This window comes from Danio rerio, chromosome 24, assembly GCF_052040795.2.
Source record: "Danio rerio strain M-AB ecotype USA chromosome 24, GRCz13ab, whole genome shotgun sequence".
Taxonomy (NCBI): Eukaryota; Metazoa; Chordata; class Actinopteri; order Cypriniformes; family Danionidae; genus Danio; species Danio rerio.
In genome coordinates, this window is record NC_141044.1 from 38724150 (window position 1) to 38749317 (window position 25168).

Below are 25168 nucleotides of genomic sequence, written 5' to 3' on the forward strand. Positions count from 1 at the left end.
TAAAAAAAAGAAAACTCAAATCAAATCAGAAGGAAGAAAAGCACATTTTGTAGTGTGTAGATGTTCGTGAAAAACTGACAGAACTGATCAGAGTTTCCTCTCCATCTGTAATCTGAATTGATGTGAATGTGGACTACAGGGAATGACACAGTTTCTGTTTGTGTGTTTACAGGAGTGAGTTACAGCAGCTGCAGTCACAGTGTGAGACGTTTCATATGGAAATGAAAGAGATTGTCGAAAAAATAACACTGAAAGACGAGCAAATCAAACCTTTAGTGAAAGAGATGCGCCAATTTGAGAGGCAGGACAGAGACGTAAATGATCAAGTCAGTATTTATTTTGCTCACACAATATTACATTTATTTTTTATTTTTGGTAGTAAAGAGAATACTATCCTTTTTCGACAGTATTAATATTATTTACAATATTGATGGTTCAGCATATACAGTTTTTTTCATTCATTAATTATTTTTTCGGCTTAGTCGCTTTATCAATCAGGGGCCACTACAGCGGAATGCACCGCCAACTTATCCAGCATTTAAACATTTACATATAAACATCACCTACAGTGGGTAAAATAAGTATTGAACACGGCATCATTTTTCTCAGAAAACATATTTCTAAAGGTGCCGTTGACTTTAAATTTTCCCTGGATGTTTGTAACAACCAAAGAAATGCACATGTGCAAAGAAAAATCTAATTAGTTTACAAATTAAGTTATGCATAATAAAATGAAATGACACAGAGAAAAAGTATTGAACACATGAAGAAAGGAAAGTTTGAAAGGCAGTGAAAGCCCAGACAGCAGCTGAAATCTCTCAGTAGTTCAACAACCTTCTTCAACTCAAGCTCATTCTGGAAACGTAGCCCCGCGGACGTTTCTGGAGACCGCAATTTACGTGGCCGGAGGTACGTAAGGCCGCGTTTAGTTTTTTTCGAGCGAACGCTGCGGGAAGGAGGAGGAGGAAGAGGAGGGCGGCCGAGTCGGCCGATCCGGCGGCTTTTCGCGGCGCGGGTGCGAACAGCGTGCGCTTCCGAGAGGCGCCCGAGACGCGAAAAACGCGCACAGCGGTCCTGGGACGTAAATCGCGGTCCGTAGAAACGTCCGCGGGGCTACGTTTCCACAATGAGCACGGGTTGACCTTCTTCCCTTCCTCATAGTAAATGAATATTAGCTGCTCCAGTTCAACATCTACATTAGCAGGATGATAAAGTTGAAACCAGAATGGACATTCCAGCAAGACAAGGTTTCAAACTCTCAGAGAAAGAAAATTAAGGCGAAGAATGGCCCAGCCAATCACCTGACCTGAATTCAATATAAAATAAAAAATAAAGATCAGATTTGATGGACGAGACCCACAGAACAATCAAGCTTTTTAAGTATTAAATACATTTCAGTGGTTCAGTATTTCCCCTTGTGTCATTCTATTATAATTACACAGAACTCATTATTCAGATTTTTTATTGTTTTGTTTTATTTATATGTTTGTATTGTCATGGTTTTTACCAAAATCTGGTTTAATTCCATGTCAACAGCTCCTTTAGAACTATTATTCCCAGGAAAAAACATGACTTGTTCAATACTTGTTTTCCTCGATGTATGTGCTATAAAACTGCAGGTTAATGTTATATATTTATACACTTGAAGTCAGAAATATTAGTCTCCATGATTATTTTTTCAACACATTTTAAAACATAATAATTTTAATAACTCATTTAATAACTGATTTATTTTGTCTTTGCCATGATAACATTAAATAATATTTGACTAGATATTTTTCAAGACACTTCTGTACAGTTTAAAGTGACATTTAAAGGCTTAACTAGGTTAATAAGGTGAACTAGGCAGGTTAGGGTAATTAGACAAGTTATTGTATAATGATGGTTTGTTCTGTAGACTATCGAAAAAATTTAGCCTAAAGGGGCTAATAATTTTGACCTTAAAATGTTTTTTAAAAAACTAAAAACTGCTTTTATTACAGCTGAAATAAAATAAATAAGACTTTCACCAAAAAATAAATATCACCAGACTTACTTTGAAAATTTCCTTGCTCTGTTAAACAATATTTGGGAAATATCTAAAAAAAGAAAAAAGTTCAAAGGGGGGCTAAAAATTCTGACCTCAACTGTGTATGTGTGTGTGTGTGTGTGTATATATATATATATATATATATATATATATATATATATATATATATATATATATATATATATATATATATATATAGTGGCTAGTGGAAAAGTCTGTCTAACCCGCCAAAGCTGAAATTCACCCGCATTTTGCGGGTTGGCGGGTGTTAATGTTAAGCCCTGTAAGTTAAAGTTACAATTAAATGTACAATAATTTGATTGTAATGCAATAATGTGAACCTTTTATAAGGCTGCTTTGAAACAATAATTAAGCGCTATACAAATAAAGTTACATTTATCTTCTGGAGAAAGTTTTTTTTCTTTCATTTTGGCTGCAATTAATAATGCATATTTAAAAAATAAACAAAACTGCTTGGGTGAAGGTGAATATTATTATCCTTCTTAAGAAAAACTACTGAACAGACAAGTGTGGTATAATGACTTGCCTAATTAACTTAAGCCAATTTGCACTTTAAGCTGAATGCTAGTATCTTACAAAATAACTGGTAAAATATGATTTCATCACGGCAAAGACAAAAGAAATTAGTTATCAAAAATGAGTTATTAAAATTATTACGTTTAAAATTTTGCAGAAAATAAATATCTGTTAAACAGCACTTGGGTACTATTTGAAAAATAATTACAATTTCAACTGAATATACCTTGTGGGTGTATTGTTAAATGCAATTATTTCTATTGTTTGTTTATTCTTATATTCCCTTAATGCTGTTGAATTCTGAGAACTACCTAACAAATTTCATTGTATCTTACTGTATGTAAAAATAACTAGAATGTGTTCACTTTTACTGTAATATTGCCGTTTATCTACAAATACTCCACTGAATGCAAATTTCATTGATCTTTTTTTTAGGTTGGCACATTAAAAGCACAAATGGCTGACAAAGAAGAGATGCTAAAGCTAAAGAACAATGAAGTAGTGCAGCTTCAAAAGCAGATCCAAGCATACGTAAGTAATACAGCAGATATAAATCAGGTGAAATTATGAGCCGTGCTGGTGATGTCAACCCTTGCGTCCTCTGGAGGGCAGGAAAGGCCCACAATTCCTTGCTCTGATCTGCCGTGTTTATTCTCTTAGAGCCTCCATTTTGTCTGAGCCCTGATTTCACAATTACACTACGCTTGAGCGAATGAGCCGCGGAGCGATCACTTGTTTCCTAGCAGTTTGTTTATTCCTTTTTAAATGTGTATTTCTAGCCATTTTGATGGTGTTCTGCAACAACAGAGTTCAGAAAGTTGAGAAAGTTTTACCACTGGAGAGAAACGGGGTTTGACCGTAGGTGGTGCTGTGTGGTGTTTTAGTGTTCATCAATGCGCGACATTATTGAAGTATGAAATAAATTATAGGTAAGAAAAAAATGCTTATGCGCTAGAACAATCAGGAGATTTTTTTATTCCAGTAAATAATTTTATTTTATATACATTTATGGAAAAAAATAATGGACTATTTAAAATCCTCAGTTCATTAGGTATGGCTTTCAGTAAAATGATGTTTGTTTTAGATTTTTATTTTGTTGTGATTGAAAATCAGGTTATTTCAGTGTGTATATATATATATATATATATATATATATATATATATATATATATATATATATATATATATATATATATATATATATATATATATATATATATATATTGTGTTGTCTAGAAATTAAAATAAGCATGATTAATAAAATATTTATTTAAAAAAAATTAAAAAATCAAGTCATTCAAGAAAAGAAAGAAAAAAATATTTATATATACACACACACACACACATATATATATATATATATATATATATATATATATATATATATATATAACTCAAACCTGAGCTCTGCATGTGACTTTATTCTCCACATGAGAGGCGTCTTTCAGCTGCCATCACCAAAAAAGCCTTTTATATATATCATTAAATTAATTTCAGTAGTTCAGTACTTTCTCCTTGCATCATTTCATTACATCATTACACAGAACAATTTTTTTTAATCTTTATATTTGTGTTGATTGAATTTTTACCAAAATCCATGTCAACAGCTCTGTTGGAATATTTTTTTCCCAGAAAAAAAAAAAGAAAAAAGACGCGTTTAATACTTTTTTCCCCAATGTATACACGTATACAGTTGAAGTCAGAATTATTAGCCCCCCTGTTTATTTTTTTCCCCAATTTCTGTTTAACGGAGAGATTTTTTTCAACACATTTCTAAACATAATAGTTTTAATAACTCATTTCTAATAACTGATTTACTTTATATCTGCCATGATGACAGTAAATAATATTGACTAGATATTTTTCAAGACACTTCTAGGCAGGATAGGGCAATTTGGCAATGGTTTGTTCGGCAGAACTTTGGGAAAAAAAATAGCTTAAAGGGGCTAATAATTTTGACCTTAAAATGCATCTTAAAAATTAATAACCGCTTTTATTCTAGCCTAAATAAAATAAATACGATTTTTCCTGAAGAAAAAATACTGTCAGACATGCTGTGAAAATTGTCCTTGCTCTGTTAAACATCATTTGGGAAATATTTAAAAAAGAAAAAAAAATTAAAGGGGGGCTAATAATTCTGACTTAAACAGTATATTCATTTCACAACACATTACCAATGTTTTAATTTCTGAAAAGTTATTTATATGGTCTTAAATGGGATTTTATTATCTTCAATTTATCTAGATAGGCCTGAAATAATTTTTATTGAGTTGATTTTTATAACTTATAGGAACAATGAATGTTAGTAATTCATGTTTTGCTCAGAAAAGAAAAAAAAACCTCAAATATGATGTTCTGACGCACATGCAAAGAATTCCAAATAAAATCAATCTGGTTTTGTTGCTTAAACATATAGAAATTGAAAACTGTACTTTACAGGGAGTCCACAGGGTCTTCTAAACACTTACATTTCCTGAAATATTGTGTTTTAGGTCATTATAAACAGCTATTCATTTTCCTTTGCTGATGTAAAGCTACCCAATCGGGCCAACAGCCATCCAATCACCAACAATTCAGCTCAATAAAACTTGTAACAAAAGTTTTATTCATTAAATTACCAATTTGATTCAATTATCTACCTTAAAATAACATTTGCTTAAAAAGTTCTCCAGGTACTACCTGGTGAGGACACTCTCTATACTTAGAAATAACTATAACTAGGCCATTAGGAAAAATCCTTAGCATTTAGCCCTGCGTAAGTCTGAAATTTCATTCGTAGTGGTCTTAAATTTGACTTGTTGAAACCTGCAGAAACCCTGTTTAAGTATTCACAGCTACTAATGAAGGCAGTGTAAATAATGGGTTTTACTGTGTTCATCAGAAACTTGAAAGTAATGAAAAGATGTCTGAATTGGATGCGGTCTTAAGCCAAAAGAGATTTGACTTATCAGCCCTACGAGACCAGAACAAAGAGCTCGAATTCAAGATTGAAGACTACAAGAGAAAGACCTACCAAAGGTTTGTTTCAAAACTGTTTTCCTGGTGGACATTAAATGTGTTTGCATTCCTTTGCAAAAAAAACTCATGAAAAATGACCAGATTGTATTGAGTAATGCTAACAACAACCAATATACTTTTGCAGAAAATGAAATCCAAATGAAAAACGGTCCATAGTTGTTGCTTCCTCTCTAAATTGTCCATGGTATGGCAACAACAAATGGCATCTCCTCCATACTATCTGTGAAGACCATATGTTTTCAAACACACACAACAGTCGTGTTATTCATGCTGTTTAGACTAGCACATCATGAAAAACTGTGACATGCGATCATATCTACATACACAGTGATTCTTCCCAACCTGACGAAGAACTTATAAATCAGCACTGGATCCCCTGTTGTAGACGGGGACTCCAGTGACAACGGCACTATGAGAAATGTGCTATAAACGTCTTGCGGTTCATTGGTCTGTTGTGTGAGTGTTGGATTCTTTAATTATCAACACTGAATCTGTGTTCCTGCAGATCACGTCATCAAATCAGGCAACAACTCTAATTCCACTTCATTAAAAATGTGTAGGTGTGTGTGTGCGGCTGCTAAAATTAAAATGCTGTGAAGCAGCACCACTGCATGTACTTACAATGATTCTCCACTGGCTTTGCTTCAAATTAAGGTTTTGCATTGGACATCAGTTGACAAACCAATGCAATGTTTAAAACAGACCATTTTCCACATTATTTGGCAAAGCAAAGGCTATTTTCTGTGAATGTGGAAGACTTTACATTCACTCCTTTTCCTTCAGCTTAGAGCGTACTAACACTAAAGGCTGATTTATACTATATCAAGCGCACACGTATGCTACGGCGCAGCCTATGCGTGAACGCATAGCTCCTTGCCGTTGGCGACGTTGACGCGCACCTCTCAAAAAATGTAACACGTACGCGTAGAGCAAGCTCTGTGATTGGTTGGTGAAGGAGCTCCGGGTGGAGACTGCTGTATTGTGTTTACCTCATGATTAAAGTTGTTGCACATCCGCCAGTTCTCACCTCTGAATAATCGAGTTTGAGCCACTTGTACATTAAGGAAGCATTCCGAAAAAAATGAAACACCAGCAAAGAAATTGACACAGAGTAACATAAATACCCATTGCCAGCAAGCGTTTCGGAAGTATATTGCAGAGCAGCAGAAACAGCGCATAAAAGTATAACTGCACGGCTACACACAAGGCTTGCGCCGTGGGTCATGCCGATCACTTGACGCAGAAGTATAAACCAGGCTTAAGGGAATACTCATACTATGTAAAATTGCATTGAACTGGGCCAAAGCACGCTTGTCCCACCTCCCGTCTCTCCCGACGGCCCGCACTCACATTACATTCGAGCCTGAGCACGCTTTTGTCATCGATGATGTGTTGTTCGGTTTAAGAAAAGAAGCGCTCTCGCTCAGCACAGCGAACATTTCTTTATATCATTATATTGTTTTAGTCATTTGGGATGTGGTAACACGCAGTCAAATATTTCGCAGAACAGATCAGCCAGTTTTAACGCTCATAAATAATCATAAAAGTCCTCGTGCTGCAGGTATTAGGAGGTTTGCTGAAGGTGCAGCTGTCGTGCAGTGAGGGGTTTGCGTCTTTAATAAATTACGACAGTTTGCATTTATTAAACAGTAAGAATGATTAATAAATCCGTATAAAACAGTCCCATAAAAGTACCGTCTCCACTTCAATTTCGGGCTTAGGCGCGCTTTGCACTCACACTACTAGCATACTGCGCCACAGCCCAAGTGAAACGCTCTCTGGCACACCTCTTCCAACCGGGCTTGGGCCGGCCAACTGAACCATGCCTGAGCTCGATTCAGAGCACTCACACTTTTCAAACGATCCGGGAAATGGGCCTGGGCACGGTTCGGAAAGCATAGTGCGAGTATTTCCTTAGTTCCTTCATTCATCAGGGGTCGCCACAGCGGAATGAAGTGCCAACTAATTCAGCATATGTTTCACACAGCGGATGCCCTTTTAGCTGCAACCCAGTACTGGGAAACACACATACAGACTCGCATTCACACACATCCAAAGACTACCAATTTAATTCATTCATTTTCTTGTTGGCTTATTCCCTTTATTAATCCGGGGTTGTCACAGCGGAATGAACCGCCAACTTATCCAGCAAGTTTTTACGCAGCAGATGCCCTTCCAGCCGCAACCGATCTCTGGGAAACAGCCACACACACACATTCACACACACACACACTCATACACTACGGACAATTTAGCCTACCCAATTCACCTAAACCGCATGTCTTTGGACTGTGGGGGAAACAGGAGCACCTGGAGGAAACCCACACGATCGCAGGAAGAACATGCAAACTCCACACAGAAACGCCCAAGCGCTAGAAAGACCAAACAAGCAGTGAACCTTCATCCACCAGTAGACACCGTCGTTGGACTACCTGGCTGGACCTTACAGCAGTTCATACTGCTGTGGTGACCCCTAATAAATCAGAGACTAAGCAGAAGAAAAATAAATGAATGAAAATTAATTAACCATGAAAATATAAAAGGGTTTAGCACAATAATCAAATCACAAACACTGCTTTCAAGGTACAGCATGCAAATATCTAATAACTAGTATGACTAACCTTGGTTGTCATATATTCAGGGCATTTTCATTTCCACTTGTGAAATATGCTGAATGCTGAGTAAGAGTTTTTTGTAAGTGGGCTGCTGTTGGTTTGCTCTCTGTACATCTCAAGGGACTGACTGTGCTTTATGACGTTGTTTTTAGCAAGCAGGCTGTAAGAAAGCTAGCGATGGATCATGAGCACATCAAGCTGAAGATCAGTCTGAGCGAGAAGCAGTGGAAACCAGTTAAAGAAGAACTCCAGCAGGTTTCCCATGAACACTCAGACACTAAAGCTGAGCTGGAGCGTCTGGAGCGCCAGACCTTTCTGGAGGAGCTGAGGAACAGGGTATGAGGGCACATGTGCTCTTCAGATCTGTAGAACAGTTCATTAGAGCAGCAGTGTTTCCAACCCTGTTCCTGGAGGCTCACCAACTGTAAATATTTTAGATGTCTCCCTCATCTGACCCATTCACTTCAGGTTTTGGAGTCTCTTTTAATGTTCTGATTAGTTGATTCAGGTGTGTTTGATTAGGGGGAAGTTAAAAATGTGCACTGTTGGTGTGTCTTTAGGAATAGTGTTGGGAAACTGCACTAGAGAGCTCAATTAGTGAAAAAGTAGCATTTTAAGAGCCAGAAAAGTGAATGAATGTATATAATTTATGTGCATGGAATATTTTTCAGCTTTTTGTTAGGAATTTTTTGTACCGTCCCAAGGAAAATAAATCAATAAATTCATGAAAGAGCTGAATCCAAAAATAAAAAAAAGTTTGAATCTTCTCCCTCCATTACATTCGACACTTTTCCCATTGAAAAGTAGAGTTAGTTTCAAAAACCACCAATTAAAACCATCTCAATATCACAACTGTTCATAAAAGCAACGAGTACCCATTTAAATGCTTCTGTAGGTATACAATAGCTTTATTTAAAGGACAGATAAAAATAAAAGTTATTGTTGACCAAAAATGTTAATAAAAGCATCACATGGCCTTTTTAAAGTCATTAATGCAACATAGGTCCATTCTGAAAATGTACTCCTATATACATTTCTGGAGATTGCAAATTATGTAGCCAGAAATACGACCATGCATTTCGTCTTTAAAATGAACGCTACCAGACGGTATGATGCCGTTCCTTTTTGCGCTTAAATTAAATAAGGTCAATCGATGCTTTTGAAAGCACTATCGGTTGGGTTTAGGGAAAGAGGAGGGTGGGTCAGTCCATCGGTCAGTCAGTCAGTTGACAGCGGCCTCTGGTGAATTTACACAATTAGAGCATGCGCGAATTTCACTCTCAAGAGAAATTTAAAATCTAAAAAAGCATACACAATGGCCTCTAATGGATTTGCAGAAACAAAAACTGCAAAAAAAAAATGTACCTCCTGGGATGTATTTGGCGCTCTCCAGAAATGTATATCAAGGTATGTAATCAGAATGAGCCTGGGTTGCATTAATGTTTTTTTTTTTAAATAATTACATTAAAAATATTTGATTTTAAAGATGGATTATATACTATAGAATTATAGTGTAGTATGACATATTCTGACTTGCTTTGTATTTTGTCCTCTTCGCACTGAAATGTTTCTTCATAATACACCTTTTCTTTTCGGTGTGCAGAAAGAAATTGACAAAATGAAGTCTCTGGTGTCAACCGAAAAGGCTGCATTAGATTTCATCAAGGTAAAACCTGTCTTGAAAACATTTTCAGTTTATAATTGCTAAATAAATGAATGATTGATGAATTTGTGTGTCCATTTTATGTATCTGTTAAAGGAATAGTTCACCAAAAATATTGAATCTACTTACCAAACTATTACGAGTTATTTTTTCTGTTGAAGGCAGGTAGGCAGTAGCCATTGACAGTAGGTGTATGTAGTAGGAAAATAATACTATGAAAGTCACTTTCCAACATTCATCACAACATATTTCTTTCATAAACGCAACTCAGACAGTAGAGTTTTAGTTTTAGGTTGAATTATCCTTTACCATTGATATGTTGCTGTTCAGGGTAATCTGGATGTAGAGGCAGCTGAATATATTCGTGAACAAAATAACTGTAAGCGGGTGAAAGATGAACTGCAGAAAAACCACAACGATGCTTTCATTGCAACTGCTGAACTGGTGACTGAATTGGAGAAACTGACACAGATATTAACAGAGAAATCTGAGGTAAATCTGACAGGCTTGGAGGAGAGTTTTTAAAATATTGGATTTCAAGTCACATCACCACTACATTTGCGCAGTCCTAAATATGATGGCCGTAATTTTCATTTGCATAAGCCTGTCTTTTTTATTTATTTGTACCTTTTTAATTTCTTTATCAGACTATTGAAAATTTGAAAGTGAAGCTAAGCGACCTGCAAGCTGCAAACAAAAACCTCTCTGATGATTTTGAGGAGAGAAAAAAGCACCATCAGGAGAGTTTGGATTCTGCAAAGGTAAAAATAAAACCATATTTAATTTATGATACAGTATGAGTTCTACAAATCTAAGTATTATACATACACAGCAGTATTGCTAACTTGTACTCTTAAATTGCTAAAAACATATATGTAATTCTATATTTATTTATTTTATATGTGTTATCAGGAACGTCTTACTCTTCTGTTACTGCGGTACGATGAGAATTCAAACCGTATGAAGGAAATTGACCTGAAGTCTAAGGATTTAAAGCAAGAATCAGAGATGATGGAGCAAACTATCAGCACTATGCCAGATATTATAGAGGACTTACAGTAAGAAAAAATGACTGTGTACATCAAATTTAGGTTACACATTTTTTTAGGGTGCTGTTGTTACAATGTAATTGCACAAATGAGTCACAATAGTTTTTGCTAACACTTTACGGTGTCCCTATTACTTATTTAACTACTGAGTACTGTTAATTAATTACATGTAATCACACTTTATTTTAATGTACAATTCATTAACACACCATTAACAAAGACTTTTAGCTCAATAAATGACTACTTAGCTGTTTATTAATAGTTACTGTGCTAATTTAGTAGTTGGGTTTAGGTATTGGGTAGGATTATGGATGTAAAATAAGATCAACCCAAGCTCATTCTGAAAACGTAGCCCCGCGGACATTTCTGGAGACCACGATTTACGTGGCTGGAGGTACGTATGGCCGGCTGGGTTGACGGCTCGCCTCCTCCGTGTGTAGGGCTTTCCCGCCGCAACCAGTTTGTCCGGTTAGCTCGTCATGTTGCGTTGGCAGAGCGGAGGCCCTGAGCAGGAGGAAGAGCCTGCCGGGTTCGAAGACCGGGTTCGAGTCTGGGGAAGAGCGGTTTCAGAAATCCGGTAAGACAAAAAACAGAATCCAAAAAATAAAGCGAACAAGTTCGTAATGGATCCGAAAATGCGGTCAAAATTGGACAAGGTCTTTTCTTTTTCTGCATGGCTTTCGTAAATCATCACTTGGGTTTAGGGAGAAAGGAGGAGGAGGAGGCCAATTTGCTGGCCGCCCAGTTAATCGTTCAGTCATTCAGCCAGTCGGTCAGTGGGACAGATGGTCGCTCGACAGCGGCCTCCAGCAACTATTTACGTGAGAACAGCGGTCTGTCGCAGATTCGCGAAAGCAAAAATTGCACAAATACGTACCTCCCGGGAGGTATTTCGCAGTCTCCAGAAACGTCCGTGGGGCTAGGTTTCCAGAATGAGCCTGGGTTGGTTATGGCGACTCTTAAACAAGATAAAATGTTACAAAGTTTGTGCAACAAAGGTAGATCAACATCTGTAAGGTGTCAATAAAAATGATACAGTAAACCTCAAACTCTGTCAACAAAACAAATTTTGAAAATCAAATCTGAGCTTTCAAGTAAAGGAACCGACCATCATTATTCAAATACATACTGCAACATTACAAATTGTGAAGTTGAATGACTTTATTACCCCCTATGCTAAAACAAAATCCAACTAGTGGCTGGGATGCACAAGAAACCAAAAAGCCACTCTGGCGACATCCTTTTTTATTTACAGTCTCCTCAGTGCTACTATACGGCACTCATTTTCGCCAGTGTTATTCTGACCTGAAGTAACAAGCACGAGCGCATGGTTTCCTTTACCATTTTCAATGTGCTTTGCACTTGTGCTCCCCTGGCGTCTCTTGGCGCATGCTAAGCAGCCACATTTTAATAAAACTATAGCATACCAGAAACTTCTAACCAAACTTTTTTTTTAATCGTCATTGACAATGGTGTTCGGTCAATCAATACCAATTTTACCACCCAGCCCTAATATTACTACATTAGAATTTTAAGTCACATTTTATTTTAATATATAATTCATGCTACAAACCCATTGATAACCAATTAACTAACACTTTCAGCTCAATAAACTACTAATTAGCTCGTATTTATAGTTAGTAAGGTAGTAGTTAGGTTTAGGTATTGGGTAGGATTAGGCATGTAAAATAAGATCATACTTTCTAACAGTTTCTAACTTAATAAAAGGCAGGTAATAAGCCAGTAGTAAACGGTGTGAATTGTAAATTACAGTACGTGTTACATATTAGACACGCTTGTTTTATTGTTTTTTTTCAGGGCTTTGTCAAACACTATGATGTCCAAACATGGTACAGCCGCAGAAGTGATGGGTAACTTGCACAGAGATATGGCTTCCTGTGAACAAAGGAAGTCTGATCACGCACAGATTCACTTGGCCCTGTTCACTCAACGCCAGGCTGTCATGAAGGACACAGAGGTCAAGAACCCTTCATTCATATTTACATTTTACGTCAAGATGATTTCCTATACGTGCTGATCCTAGACCGGCTTTGCTGTTTAAATATGTATAATCCAGGTTAACAAATGTTTTCTTTACATATCAGAAAAACAGATCAGCTGAAGCCAAACGAGCATGAGTGCATTTGATTGGTTAAGGGATTTGATGTGCTCCAATCACCATTCAAGCCGAAATTACTTTTTATAAATATTTAGATTTCCTTTGTAAGGATGATGCACTGCCTATTATTTCATGGGATGGCCAGACATAGAAAAAAATGCATTTTGGAACACATATTTAACAGAAAACCTTTTATCCAATATAATCTGCATTTAGCTGACAGTCATTTATATTTAGTTAAACATAAAAAGTGTGGTTCTAGCACACATACATTTGCAAACATATAGGGCTTGCAAACATAAATCTGCATTAAACCAATCAGAGTCTCATCTACCATTCACTTTAAGAGTCAGTTGCGTTGCGTCATGTCGCATTTGCTATTTACATGGCAGACTTTGTATGAAAAAACTGAACACTTCACTATTGAAAAAAACTTAAACAAACCATCTGCAGCGCGAGGATAAAGAACGAGCCTCCTCCATTCGGCCTCTTTACATTTTTTTACTTTACTTTTATTCTTTACTCCTTTACTTTCGTAAAGTAAGTAGAAACTAACTCCACTGAAGACATCTATTAGCCTTCATATTTAATTTTGTTTGTTAAGCACAACGATTTTTAAAAACTATTCCTAAATTCAGTTCTAATTTCCAGCAAACGACAACAATAATAACTTAAAGTGGTAAAAAAACACAAGTGAGTTATTTCCCGACACACGTCCTATTGTTATGCCCCATATGGTGATGCAGACGTCTAAAAACCCAACAGGTGGACAAATATTAATTTTATTTTTATTAAAAAATATATAAACATGCACATAAAAATAATACTACTTCTTATAATAACATTATACTAATGCAAATTTGCGCATTGAGGCAGTGATTTTTATATCTGAAGGGGACACTACACTGTCAGTGGGCGCCGTCTCTCAGATGAGACGTTAAACCGAGGTCCTGACTCTCTTTTTAATGATTTTTCATAAAAAATTCTATGGCACTTCTCGTGAAAGAGTAGGGGTGTAACCCTGGTGTCCTGGCCAAAGTCCCTCTATCGGCCCTCATGATCATGGCCTCCCAATCATCCCCATCCACTGAATTGGCTCTATCACTGTCTCTCCACTACACCAATAGCTGGTGTATGGTGAGCGCACTGGTGCCGTTGTCCTGTGGCAGCCGTTGCATAAGTTGGTCAATGGCACAACCTATTTCTGTTCCTTAAACTAGCAACGCACCAACAATGCGCCTTTACACGCCTCCTTTTAAGGCCGGTACGCACATTTTAAATAGCAACAAATTGCGCCAAACTTGTCCTGCACCTTATTGCGCTGGGTTTATGATATGCCCCATAATATTTGGATTAACAATATTATAGATGAAGGTTTAGAGGCCATTGAATTATTGCTATCCATAGGGGTTTTTCGAAATTAATTTACATTTATTCTATTAGTTCCCCTATGGTGTTGTCACTTGAATATTTATCCCTTGTAAATGGTTTGCATAATAAAAAAATAAAAAAAACTTCATATTTGGTCTTTGCAGAAAAGGTTTAAATTTTTTTTCTGTGTCTTCTTATGGCAACTCGGGCTCATTATTGATAGGTACCCCTATATATATTTCTGGAGATCACGAAATTCGTCCCAGGAGGTACATTTTTTGGGCAGTTTTTATTTTCGCGAATCCACCAGAGGCCGCTGTGTACATTTTTTTTAGATCTCAAATTTCTCTCTCCAATGCCATTCGTGCCTGCTGTTCTTGCGTAAATCCACTATAGACTGCTGTCGACTGACTGACTAACCATTCGACTGGTTGAATGACCGACTGACCGACCCCTCCAACAACTCCCTCCCTAAAGCCAACCGACAGTGTTTTCAAAAGCAATCCAGAAAAAGAAAAGACCTCGCCTGATTTTTACCACAATTATTAGCTCTTACCATGTTTTCACACTGCTATTTACTTTGTTTTTGTTTTATCTGCTTTCTGACACTGTTTTTCACTGGACTCAAACCCCGTCGTCACGGTCAACTCCATGCATCTCAAGTCCACTGGCAAACTAATAACAGCGGAATAGACATCCACACGGAGGTAAGCCGTCAGCTAGTTGTGCGAAAAGAAACAGAAGTTGTCGATGTCATAGCACCCCACAGTGTCCATTTTAACGATGAAATGCAGCCATATGTAGCTCTGGCTACATAATTCGTGATCTCCAGAAATGTATACGGGGGTACATTTTCACAATGAACCTGTATTACCTTATGGCCACAGTTTAAACTGCAATTTCGACAATCCCTTATGCCTAAAGATAAGCTGGCAGTTCTTTAATCTCATTGAATCTCCATTCATTTCATGTGTAGGTGTAGGAAACATCCTAATGCACAATTTTTCTGCAATACCCCACACTTAATGGGATAGTTTGACCAATAAAATTAAAGTCATCGTTTACTCAATCGTTTTAAACTGGTTTGGCTTTATTTATTCTGTTGAACACAAAGCAAATATACAAAAAAAATACTGTAGTATTTTTCATGGCTGCTGGTTTCCAACATTGTTCAGACTAACTTACTTAAAATAAGAAAGGAATTATTAAAAGTTAAGAACCAATTGTGTGTAGAGAATTAAAAACTTTTCGGTGTTCTATCTCCTTTGTCTCACCCCTCCACTGACATTGTCTGTAATAATTTGATGAAAGCTCCAATTTTCGGTCAGAGATTATGTTACGTTTGGCATGAAATCCATGTATTATCACTTAATTTTCAGAGGGAAAAGCCATTTTAAAAGGGTCGTTAAGTTTCAGGATTTCAGCATTCTTCAGAATATCTTGTTTTGTTTTCAGCATATGAAAGAAATTCATAAAAGTTTTAAACCACTTGAGTGTTAAGAATTAAAAATAATCTCACATCTCTACTGACATTTTCTCGAATAATTTGATGAAAGCTCCAATTACCTGTTAGAGATTATGTTGTGTTTTGGAACACATATGAAACCCATGTATTATCCCTTCATTTTCAGATGGAAAAGCTATTTTTTGGGGGTCGTAGTTTAGTTCAGCATTCTTCAGAATATCATATTTCGTGTTCAGCAGATGAAAGAAAATCATAAAAGTTTAGAACCACTTGAGCGGGAGGAAACGATTTTTGAATTTTTAGGTGAACTATTTCTTTAATCTCACACATCTACTGACGTTCTCTCTAATAATTTGATGAAAGCTTTAATTTTCCATCAGAGATAATATGTTATGTTTTGCATGAAACCCACGTATTATCACTTCATTTTCGGAGGGAAAAGCTATTTATTGGGGGAGTTGAGTTTCGGGATTATGGCCTCAGTCAGAGCCCGGCGCCTGATGAAAGTCTCACATGGCTTATCTAATGTGAAATCGCCATGTGGTATATAGTTTCATTAAACGGTGATCAAGAATGCATTAGTTCAAAACAAGAAAAGGCAATGGGGCTTAATCCGCCATGCGCGCAGAAGCAGCAAACTCCAAACAAGTTGTTGGTGCGAGACAGGAGCCGAATTAAAAGTCCTCCCTCATAGAGCCAGTCTGCCATTAACTTGCTGCAGGGCAGCAGAGCAGAGAGTCTCTTTAGACTCTCGCAGGAAACAATAAAGCGGCACAAAGATTCATTGCCCAACAGAAACGTTATATATTTGAACACTTCATACAATAAGAGGCAATGTCAGAATGTCTTTGATTGACCTGAGGCGCATCATTCAGACGTCACAGTCAAGATGGCAATAACACTGGAAATACAGATGATGACCACTGTGTGAATGAGAAGCACACACTTATCAAGATTTCTGTGTATACACAGATTTTTTTTTCTTGATTATGGTCATTGAAAGCCTAATTTAAAAAAAATAACCATAATTGTGAACAGAGCTGTGACTTTGGGTCACATTTACTAACAGCTTGCTCAATGCAGATCTTCTGGCATAAGCGCTGAAAACACTTGATACTGTACTGTATTGGCATACTGTAAGCATCTGTATCTGCAGTTTACCTGTACTGCTGGATATGTGTACTTTTATTTACACAATGTGTAAATATTCTCACGAGAACTTGCTTTGTGATTTGTTTAGTAAATCTATCCTAAATTATATGCTAGATTGCAATTGTACACTTAATTTAGAATCTTATTATAATTTCATTTACACTTGCAATCTCACAAATTAAATCCTTGTCATAATTGTGAGTTGTGTTTCTCCTGTTAATGTATCGTTTTCATATAGGGCGCTATCATACATTTGATGCAATGGGGCATGACGCAAGTGTTTTTTTTTTTTTTCAACCCGACACTTACAGTATATTTTCATGGCTTGTGCCATGTTGTTTAAATAACATATTTGCACCTAGTTTTGTGCCCATGGGTGTGCTGGTCTACAAAGGAAGTTTGTTAAGGCGCAATTAGACTAGGGTTGGGCATCTAAGCTATAATGCCGATCCGATACACATCTCGATACAAAGAATACGATCCGATATATTAGCGATACATTTGTGACATATCGCGATGCAACACGATACGATTCACACCCATATCACAATACAATGCGATAATTCAGCACTAACTAATTAGATCAAGTTTATGAGATTATGTGAAAGAGGATGCTGTGCCATTGAATGAGTATGATTATTTATTAACCAAGCAAAACCAAGACTTTTTTTCTCTCAGAGCCAGAGTGTCAGTTTACAGTAGAGGGCCATTTTAGAACATATAGCACATATTATTTGAGTATTTTCAAGATAAACAGAATGTATAAGTGCAATATATATTAATATATATATATATATATATATATATATATATATATATATATATATATATATATATATATATATATATATATATATATATATATATATATATATATATTTGCACTCTTTCAACATAAAGGTTTAGCATTGCACAACAAGAATTGTGATTTAACCTTTCAACTATGAAAACTAGTTTTACAAAGATATTTTGCCACTGAATATTCAAAACTTAAGGTCGTGATCTAGCAGTGTTATGCTGCTTTGAAACATCACTGTCACTGTAAACAACAGGCTAATAAAAATATAATTAAATAAAAATTAACAGGAGGAGGTGTTTAAAACCTTCGTTCTCTGTGACACTAGGCTGAATATCTTTGCAGATGAACAATGCAGTAACATCCGTTATTGGCGTAGAGCGCATAAAACTGTTGCGCATGGAAAAAAACTTTCAATGCTTTTCTCATCACTTTTGGAGCTGGTAGCTACAGTTGAAGCAGTGCAGGAAGCCGGGGATGCAGGAACACTGGAAGATGCTTCCACAACAACAACGTGGCGCCGCTTCAAGTGAGATTTCAGATTAGTCGTGCTGCCCGTGTATTTTACAGGTGCGCGACACATTTTGCAAATTGCATCTGTCCTGTCAAGTCGTCCATCCTTAAATCCATAATGTTGCCATACTTTAGATTTAGAACTCAGTGGGGAATAAAATGTTTGTTTTGCTTCTCGCGCTTTCTGAGGGCGCTCCACTAGCTTCATCCGCACACCTGATACACTGAGTTGTAGTGTAAGTGTACACATCCGCAAGTCCGTTGCTAAGGCATACTTTATGTAGGTCGATTAAATTATGCGCCAAAAACAGGTTGACAACACTTGTTAATAAATAAAAAATACATTCTATATTAAAAATATAAGCTGTATCTTGGAAAAACCGATGCATCTCGCAAAAACCGATGCATCTCGATTTGCTTCCAAAATTTTATTTATCCTCTGCTGCTCTACCGATGCACTCGCATCGTGCACACGCATGACCGCGTATCGATACATATCGGTTAATCTTCCCATCCCTAAATTAGACGCGTTGCTTTTTTAAAGTCAGTCTAAAGTCGATGGCAGTTTTCTTTTGTTGTTGTTATTTAAAGAGTGATATGCCCCTATTGGCGGCTCCACAAAACACATGTTGCTTATTACACACACAGGGATGCGCAGCAGCACAGCATTTATAAATATGAACAATTAAAAGATTGAAACACAAAGGATTATTATTGTCTACATAAATATGGAAAAATGCTACCTACTCCCTCAGGGGGCTTTGGTAGATTCCAGTTTGTTCAGTACATGGCCTGTTGGCTTTAACCTTGCGCACAAGCAGAGCGGTTTCCTCTCTAGTGAAGTGTTCTGATTTTTACCGACAAATCCACTGTGAAAATAGTCAATATGCCATGGGGCGACAGTAACTTATTCCTAAAGATAATGGGAGATAAGACTCTGGTTGGTTTATTATTACGTCAAAAAAAATTTGAAGAATAAGATCTTTTAGACCAGTGATTCTTAAACTTTGGTACATGTAACCACTGTTTTAGACCATGCGTGTCGACCATTTTTCCCATTATTAAAATAGTTAAAGTGGATTCGGACACAACCTTAGTGCACCTGCACCTTGCACTTTAAACCATGCACTTACATGGGCAGTGTAAGAATAACACCACATACTTATTCTGACCTGCACTTAGGTAATCATACAAATTTTTATGCTTTTTGATTCAATGTTTGTAATAAATTTAAATATTAATAAAATGTATCCGATCCCCAGATCATCTGTTCTGTTCCTGCCTGTTCTCCGATCCCTGTTTTAGCGGATTACCGCATATCTTTTGTTTGTTTATTTGTCTTTTTGGACTTTGTTCCTACACTATATTGATGTAGTCAAATTGCAACTGGATCCTTCTAGTACTCAATCCTACCGTTACAGAAGTGTGTTGAAAAAGTCTTCTCTCTGTTAAACAGAAATTGGGGGGAAAAATAAACATGGGGCTAATAATTCTGTCTTCAACTGTATGTATGGCTGCATTTAGTCTTTAAAATGAACGATACGGGGCGATATGGCGCAGCCAGCAGCTTCTATTTCGCACTACCAGCTGACCCAGTACCTCTGTGTGCACGGCTTTCCTGCTATTACCAGTTTGCCCAGTAACTCGCCATGTATGTTGGCGGACTTGAGATGCAGAGCGGAGTTGACTGCGACAACGGGTTTGAGTCGGGTGAAGAATGGTATCAGAAAGAAGGAAAAACAAAAGCCAAAAAAATAAAAGAAGTAAATAACAGGGTGAGAAAAACAAAGGAGCAAATGGCACTCACAAGAAAAAGCGTACACAGTGGCCTCTGATAGATTCGCAAAAACAAAAACTGCAAAAAAACGTACCTCCTGAGACTATTTCTGCGTTCTCCAGAAATGTACATAGGGGTATATATCTACTGTATAATGAGCCTGGGTTGGATATCTTGAAATCTACGCTACAGATGGCATTTTTTGTAAATCGTGACAAAATTAATATCAGTGACAATTTTGTGACAATAATGTCTCGAGATCACAGGTATTACCTATTATTATTTGGTTTTTTTTCACCCATATGTACATCACTATTTCTGGACCATTCTGCCTCTTTATCAGACACTACATTACCAACATGAGCACACAGCATAAAGCACATGTGCAAACCACCAGACCATAGCTCCAACAATTGTGGCCCCTTTTATTAGCAATTATCATTTCAATAAATCCTCAAGACAGATGCTCCTATTCAATGCAACAGTTTCATCTGCATCTGTATTTCCCTGGGAATCGACTTCATGACCTTAGCATTGCCAGCGCTGTTAAGGTCAATGTCGAATTGACGTTTGCAGATGTGTTTACAACCCATTTTATGTCTATAATGTAACATGTTTCTGAGTGAATCAGCAAAAGTTTCGTTTTTCTTTGCAAAAGATAGCAGCAATTAATTAATTTAAATAAGAGCTGTAAATATTCAGTAGATTTTTCTTGTATTCTTGCATTGCAGTTTCTAACCTTGATAATAACGGTGAACTGTTGTGCATTTCCTTACACAATAAGTCGAGATGCGTTAAATGTAACTCGCCCTTATGGACACACTCCACTGTGACTTCCTCACAAGCTGAATTGGGGTTTTTTCCCCCCTCTCCCCTCATCATATTCTCATGTAGCTTGTTTACTTGATGAAGTCAGACGCTCAGTGAGTAGAAAAGCAGTAGGATGCAAAGTGCAGACACCATCAGTTTCTTATGGCCAATGAAGTGTAATTTGTCCCATTTACATTTCAGAGGTGCATCAGACGGGTTTTGTCAGCACTGCATGCAGTAATTAAGCTTTAAATCAATAGCCGGCATTTGTCATGTTTACTGCCACTCTCGGTGCTGGGTTAAACTCATCAGTTTAGCGCTGGGTCGTTTTACTGCCCAGACACACTTCATTATTCCTTATTCCCAGGTAGAGCAGGAAATGTTCTTCTCCATCTCTCTTTCCATTTCTCTCTCTCTCTCGCTGTGTCTGATGCTGACACAGGGTTGTGGAGATTGTGGAGACAAGCAAATCAGAGAGCTATTTATTGTAATTTGTTTACATGCTTCCTCAAGTGCTGTATGATTACTGGAATTACTGCGTTCGGATAGGTTTCGTTGCCGCATTTTGGAGTAAAATGAGTCAGATGCGAAACGAAAAAAAAAGTAGTGCAGAAAATAAACAAGCATGCAAATGATGTAGACTCAATCTCATGAACATAGTCACATAATACATTCATTCATTTTCTTGTCGCCTTAATCCCTTTATTAATCTGGGGTCACCACAGCGGAATGAACCGCCTCACATAATACAGTGACCCCAAAAAAATAATAGGGATATTTTAAAAAAAATCAACATTTCCTCACATTTTAGTTATACCTAAGTGGTTCTAAACTTTTAGGAATTTCTTTGTTCTGTTAAACAAAAAACAAGATATTCTGAAGATTGTGGGAAAAAAGAAACAAAAATATCATGAAAATCAATGGTTGCTTTTTTCTAGCATTCTTCAGTATGTTTTCCTTTGTTTTCAACAGAAGAAAGAAAATCAAACAGGTTTGAATTAAGTGAAGGATGAGTAAATAATGCAGCATTATGAATTCGTAGTCCCTTATACATTTCAGGAGAGTGCAAATTATGTAGCCAGAGGTACATATGGCTGCATTTTGTCTTTAAATCTAATGTAAAGAGTGGTATGATGCCGCTGACGGCTTCTTTTTCTTTTTGCGCTGCCAGCTGACCGCTTGGACTACTTTTCCGCTGTTACCAGTTTGCCCAGTGGCTCACCGCATATGTTGGGGGACTTGAGATGCAGAGAGAAGTTGACTGCAGTGACGGGGTTCGAGTTTGGCTAAGAACGGTTCCAGAAAGCAGATAAAACACAAACAAAAGGCAAAAAAAAAGAGAAGTAAATAACAGGGTGTGAACATGGTAAGATTCGAAAATATGGTAAAAATTAGGCGGCCGCAAGGGCTTTTCTTTTTCTGTACTGCTTTTAAAAACACTGTCGGTTGGGTTTAGGGAAGTGTGTGTGTGGGTCAGTTGGTGCTTTTGAAAACACTGTCGGTTGGGTTTAGGAAAGTGTGTTTGTGGGTCAGTTGGTACTTTTGAATACACTGTCGGTTGGGTTTAGAGAAGTGTGTGTGTGGATCAGTTGGCGCTTTTGAAAACACTGTCAGTTGGGTTTAGGGAAGTGTGTGTGTGGGTCAGTTGGTGCTTTTGAATACACTGTCGGTTGGGTTTAGGTAAGTGGGTGTGTGGGTCAATTGCTGCTTTTGAAAACACTGTGGGTTGGGTTTAGGGAAGTGGGTGTGTGGGTCAATCGGTGCTTTTGAAAACACTGTTGGTTGGGTTTAGGGAAGGAGGTGGGTCAATCGCTACTTTTAAAAACAGTGTCGGTGGGGTTTAGGGATGTGGGTGGGTCAATTGCTGCTTTTGAAAACACTGTTGGTTGGGTTTAGGTAAGTGGGTGTGTGGGTCAATCGGTGCTTTTGAAAACACTGTTGGTTGGGATTAGGTAAGTGGGTGTGTGGGTCAATCGGTGCTTTTGAAAACACTGTTGGTTGGGTTTAGGGAAGGAGGTGGGTCAATCGCTACTTTTAAAAACAGTGTGGGTGGGGTTTAGGGATGTGGGTGGGTCAATTGGTGCTTTTGAAAACACTGTCGGTGGGGTTTAGGGAAGTGGGTGTGTGGATCAATTAGTGCTTTTGAAAACACTGTCGATTGGGTTTAGGGAAATGAGTGGGTCAATCGCTGCTTTTGAAAACACTGTCGGTTGGGTTTAGGGAAGTGGGTGTGTGGGTCAATTAGTGCTTTTAAAAACACTGTCGGTTGGGTTTAGGGAAATGAGTGGGTCAATCGCTGCTTTTGAAAACACTGTTGGTTGGGTTTAGGGAAGTGGTTGGGTCGGTCTGTGCTTTTTAAAACACTGGTGACTGGGTTTAGGAAAGCAGTGGGTGGGTCAATCAGTGTTTTTAAAAACACTCAGTTGGGTTTAGAGAATGCAGTGGGTGGGTCAATCGGTGCTTTTGAAAACACTGTTGGTTGGGTTTCAGGAAGGGGGTGGGTGGGTCAATCTGTGCTTGTCGGACAGTCAATTGGTCAGTAAGTCAGTCAGTCGACAGCAGCCTCTGTGGATTTATGCAAGAAGATAAATCCACAAAAGCGTACACAGCGGCCTCTGGTTGATTCGCTAAAACAAAAACTGAAAAAACGTACCTCCTGAGACCCATTTCACACTGTCCAGAAATGTAAACAGGGTTATGTATCCATAATGAGGCTGGGTTGACATAATGACAGAATTCAAATTTTTGAGTGAACTATCCCTTTAAGTAGTACTTTAAATGTGTGAATGTCATTGCATTTCATTATACTTTTTAATCAATAGTTGGAAAAGCATTGTTTAATGACTTTACACCTCATAAGCCTGTTTTGCTGGTGTTAAAGCACAAGGTGGTGTTGTTGTTTGTATTCCCAGAGATTTCATATACTAATTAAATTAATGACATAATCTTTTAATCTTTTGGTCCTAAATAATTTCTCAACATTGCTGTATTTCTTCTTCTTTTTTAAAGGAGTGGCCACCTAAAATGAAAATGCATCATGTACTCAACCTCTAACAAAAGTTAGATAAAATAAACATCCCACATTCTAGTGTGCCTCAAATACACTTTATGGCATATCATCCTTTATTTTTTTTTATTTTTTATTATTATGCCTAAAAAGCCCTTTTTGCCTCTTCACACATATTCATGGTAAAAGTTGCAATATCTAGTCTTGAACTAATCATTCTTTTGAATCAGATGCTTTTAATGAATCAGTCGATGCAGTTCACAAAACTGAATGACTTGTTGAAGAATCGGACTAATCCAGTTCTTGAGTTCAACTCACTGACTCAATGATCCGGTCATAGAGGTTAACAGCCCACTGGAGGGCAAGATTATCAGTGAATAACTTACATTTTAGTCCATTCCTCGCAGAAAAAGCTATCACATGGCTTCAGAAATCTTGAAATACCATGCGCAAGTCATTTAATCAGCTTTTAAGTCCTGAAGGTTCAGTTCTAATTTATTGTAATAGCATGTGAAAGTGCTTCTTCAAAATCGCTTGTTGAATTAGTCTTAAAGCTATTTAGATATGTGTAAGTGCTTGATTCTATTGTTCATCATAACATGTCATTGAGAGAATCTTGTGCAAATCTGTTACAGGCTAATCTACGGAAAGCCCTAAAAGACAATCTGAAGTTAGCGCAAGAATACCAAGAGCTTCAAAGAGCGCTAATGATGAGCCGACAGGATGTGTTGTGTGTTTTTGATGGAAGAAACCGAGCTGAGGCCTCCATCCTAGATCACAAACAGGTAATGTTTCTTTCTCCGAACAGTCTTTCATCTGTGGGTGTACATCAGGGCTGTTTTCTGATACGTGAATGATGTGCTTGTCTATCTTTGTCATCAGAGATAGACAGCAGGCATGCAAAATAGCGAGGTTAGCGCGGACTAGCCTGTCATAGGTGGTTGGTTTTAGTTGGGCAGTCAGCTAGGAGGCCATTGCAGTAATCTAATCACGATGAGATAAGCTTCGTGACAGCGTTGCTCTGGCGTGTATGTGTTTATTCCATCTCACATGGCAGCGAGAGGAAACAGGCGCGTAGCAGATGCAAACGCTCCCAAGAACGCTTGGGGAAAATGCTAATATGACATGTACGTCCATCACTAAAGGATGGGTGGTTTCGCTGGTATTCATCAAAGCTGCACTGTGTACCTATAGAGCGCAGTGCATTAGTCATTCCCTAACATTATATACTGTAGACTAAATTAAGA

At 37.4% G+C, this 25168-nt stretch overlaps 1 protein-coding gene across 15 annotated transcripts in view; it reads left to right on the top strand.

Annotated features, from left to right (window-relative positions):
* Positions 1–25168, top strand: part of ccdc178 (coiled-coil domain containing 178) — a 76888-nt gene that overhangs the window by 15337 nt on the left and 36383 nt on the right. For 7 of the 15 annotated variants that reach the window (XR_015525306.1, XM_087310094.1, XM_087310096.1 and 4 more), the window contains 10 exons: positions 173–326; positions 3002–3097; positions 5448–5584; positions 8352–8535; positions 9803–9865; positions 10193–10354; positions 10510–10623; positions 10775–10920; positions 12730–12889; positions 24557–24706. Coding sequence is in view for 9 of the 15 variants with exons in the window: in XM_087310094.1 (XP_087166220.1) it covers positions 173–326; positions 3002–3097; positions 5448–5584; positions 8352–8535; positions 9803–9865; positions 10193–10354; positions 10510–10623; positions 10775–10920; positions 12730–12889; positions 24557–24706 (1366 nt within the window). In the remaining 6 variants the exon portion in view is untranslated. Of the gene's footprint in view, positions 1–172; positions 327–3001; positions 3098–5447; positions 5585–8351; positions 8708–9802; positions 9866–10192; positions 10355–10509; positions 10624–10774; positions 10921–12729; positions 13050–18104; positions 18681–24556; positions 24707–25168 lie in introns of those variants that run through there. The other 8 variants (XR_015525311.1, XR_015525309.1, XR_015525310.1 and 5 more) reach the window with 5 other exon arrangements.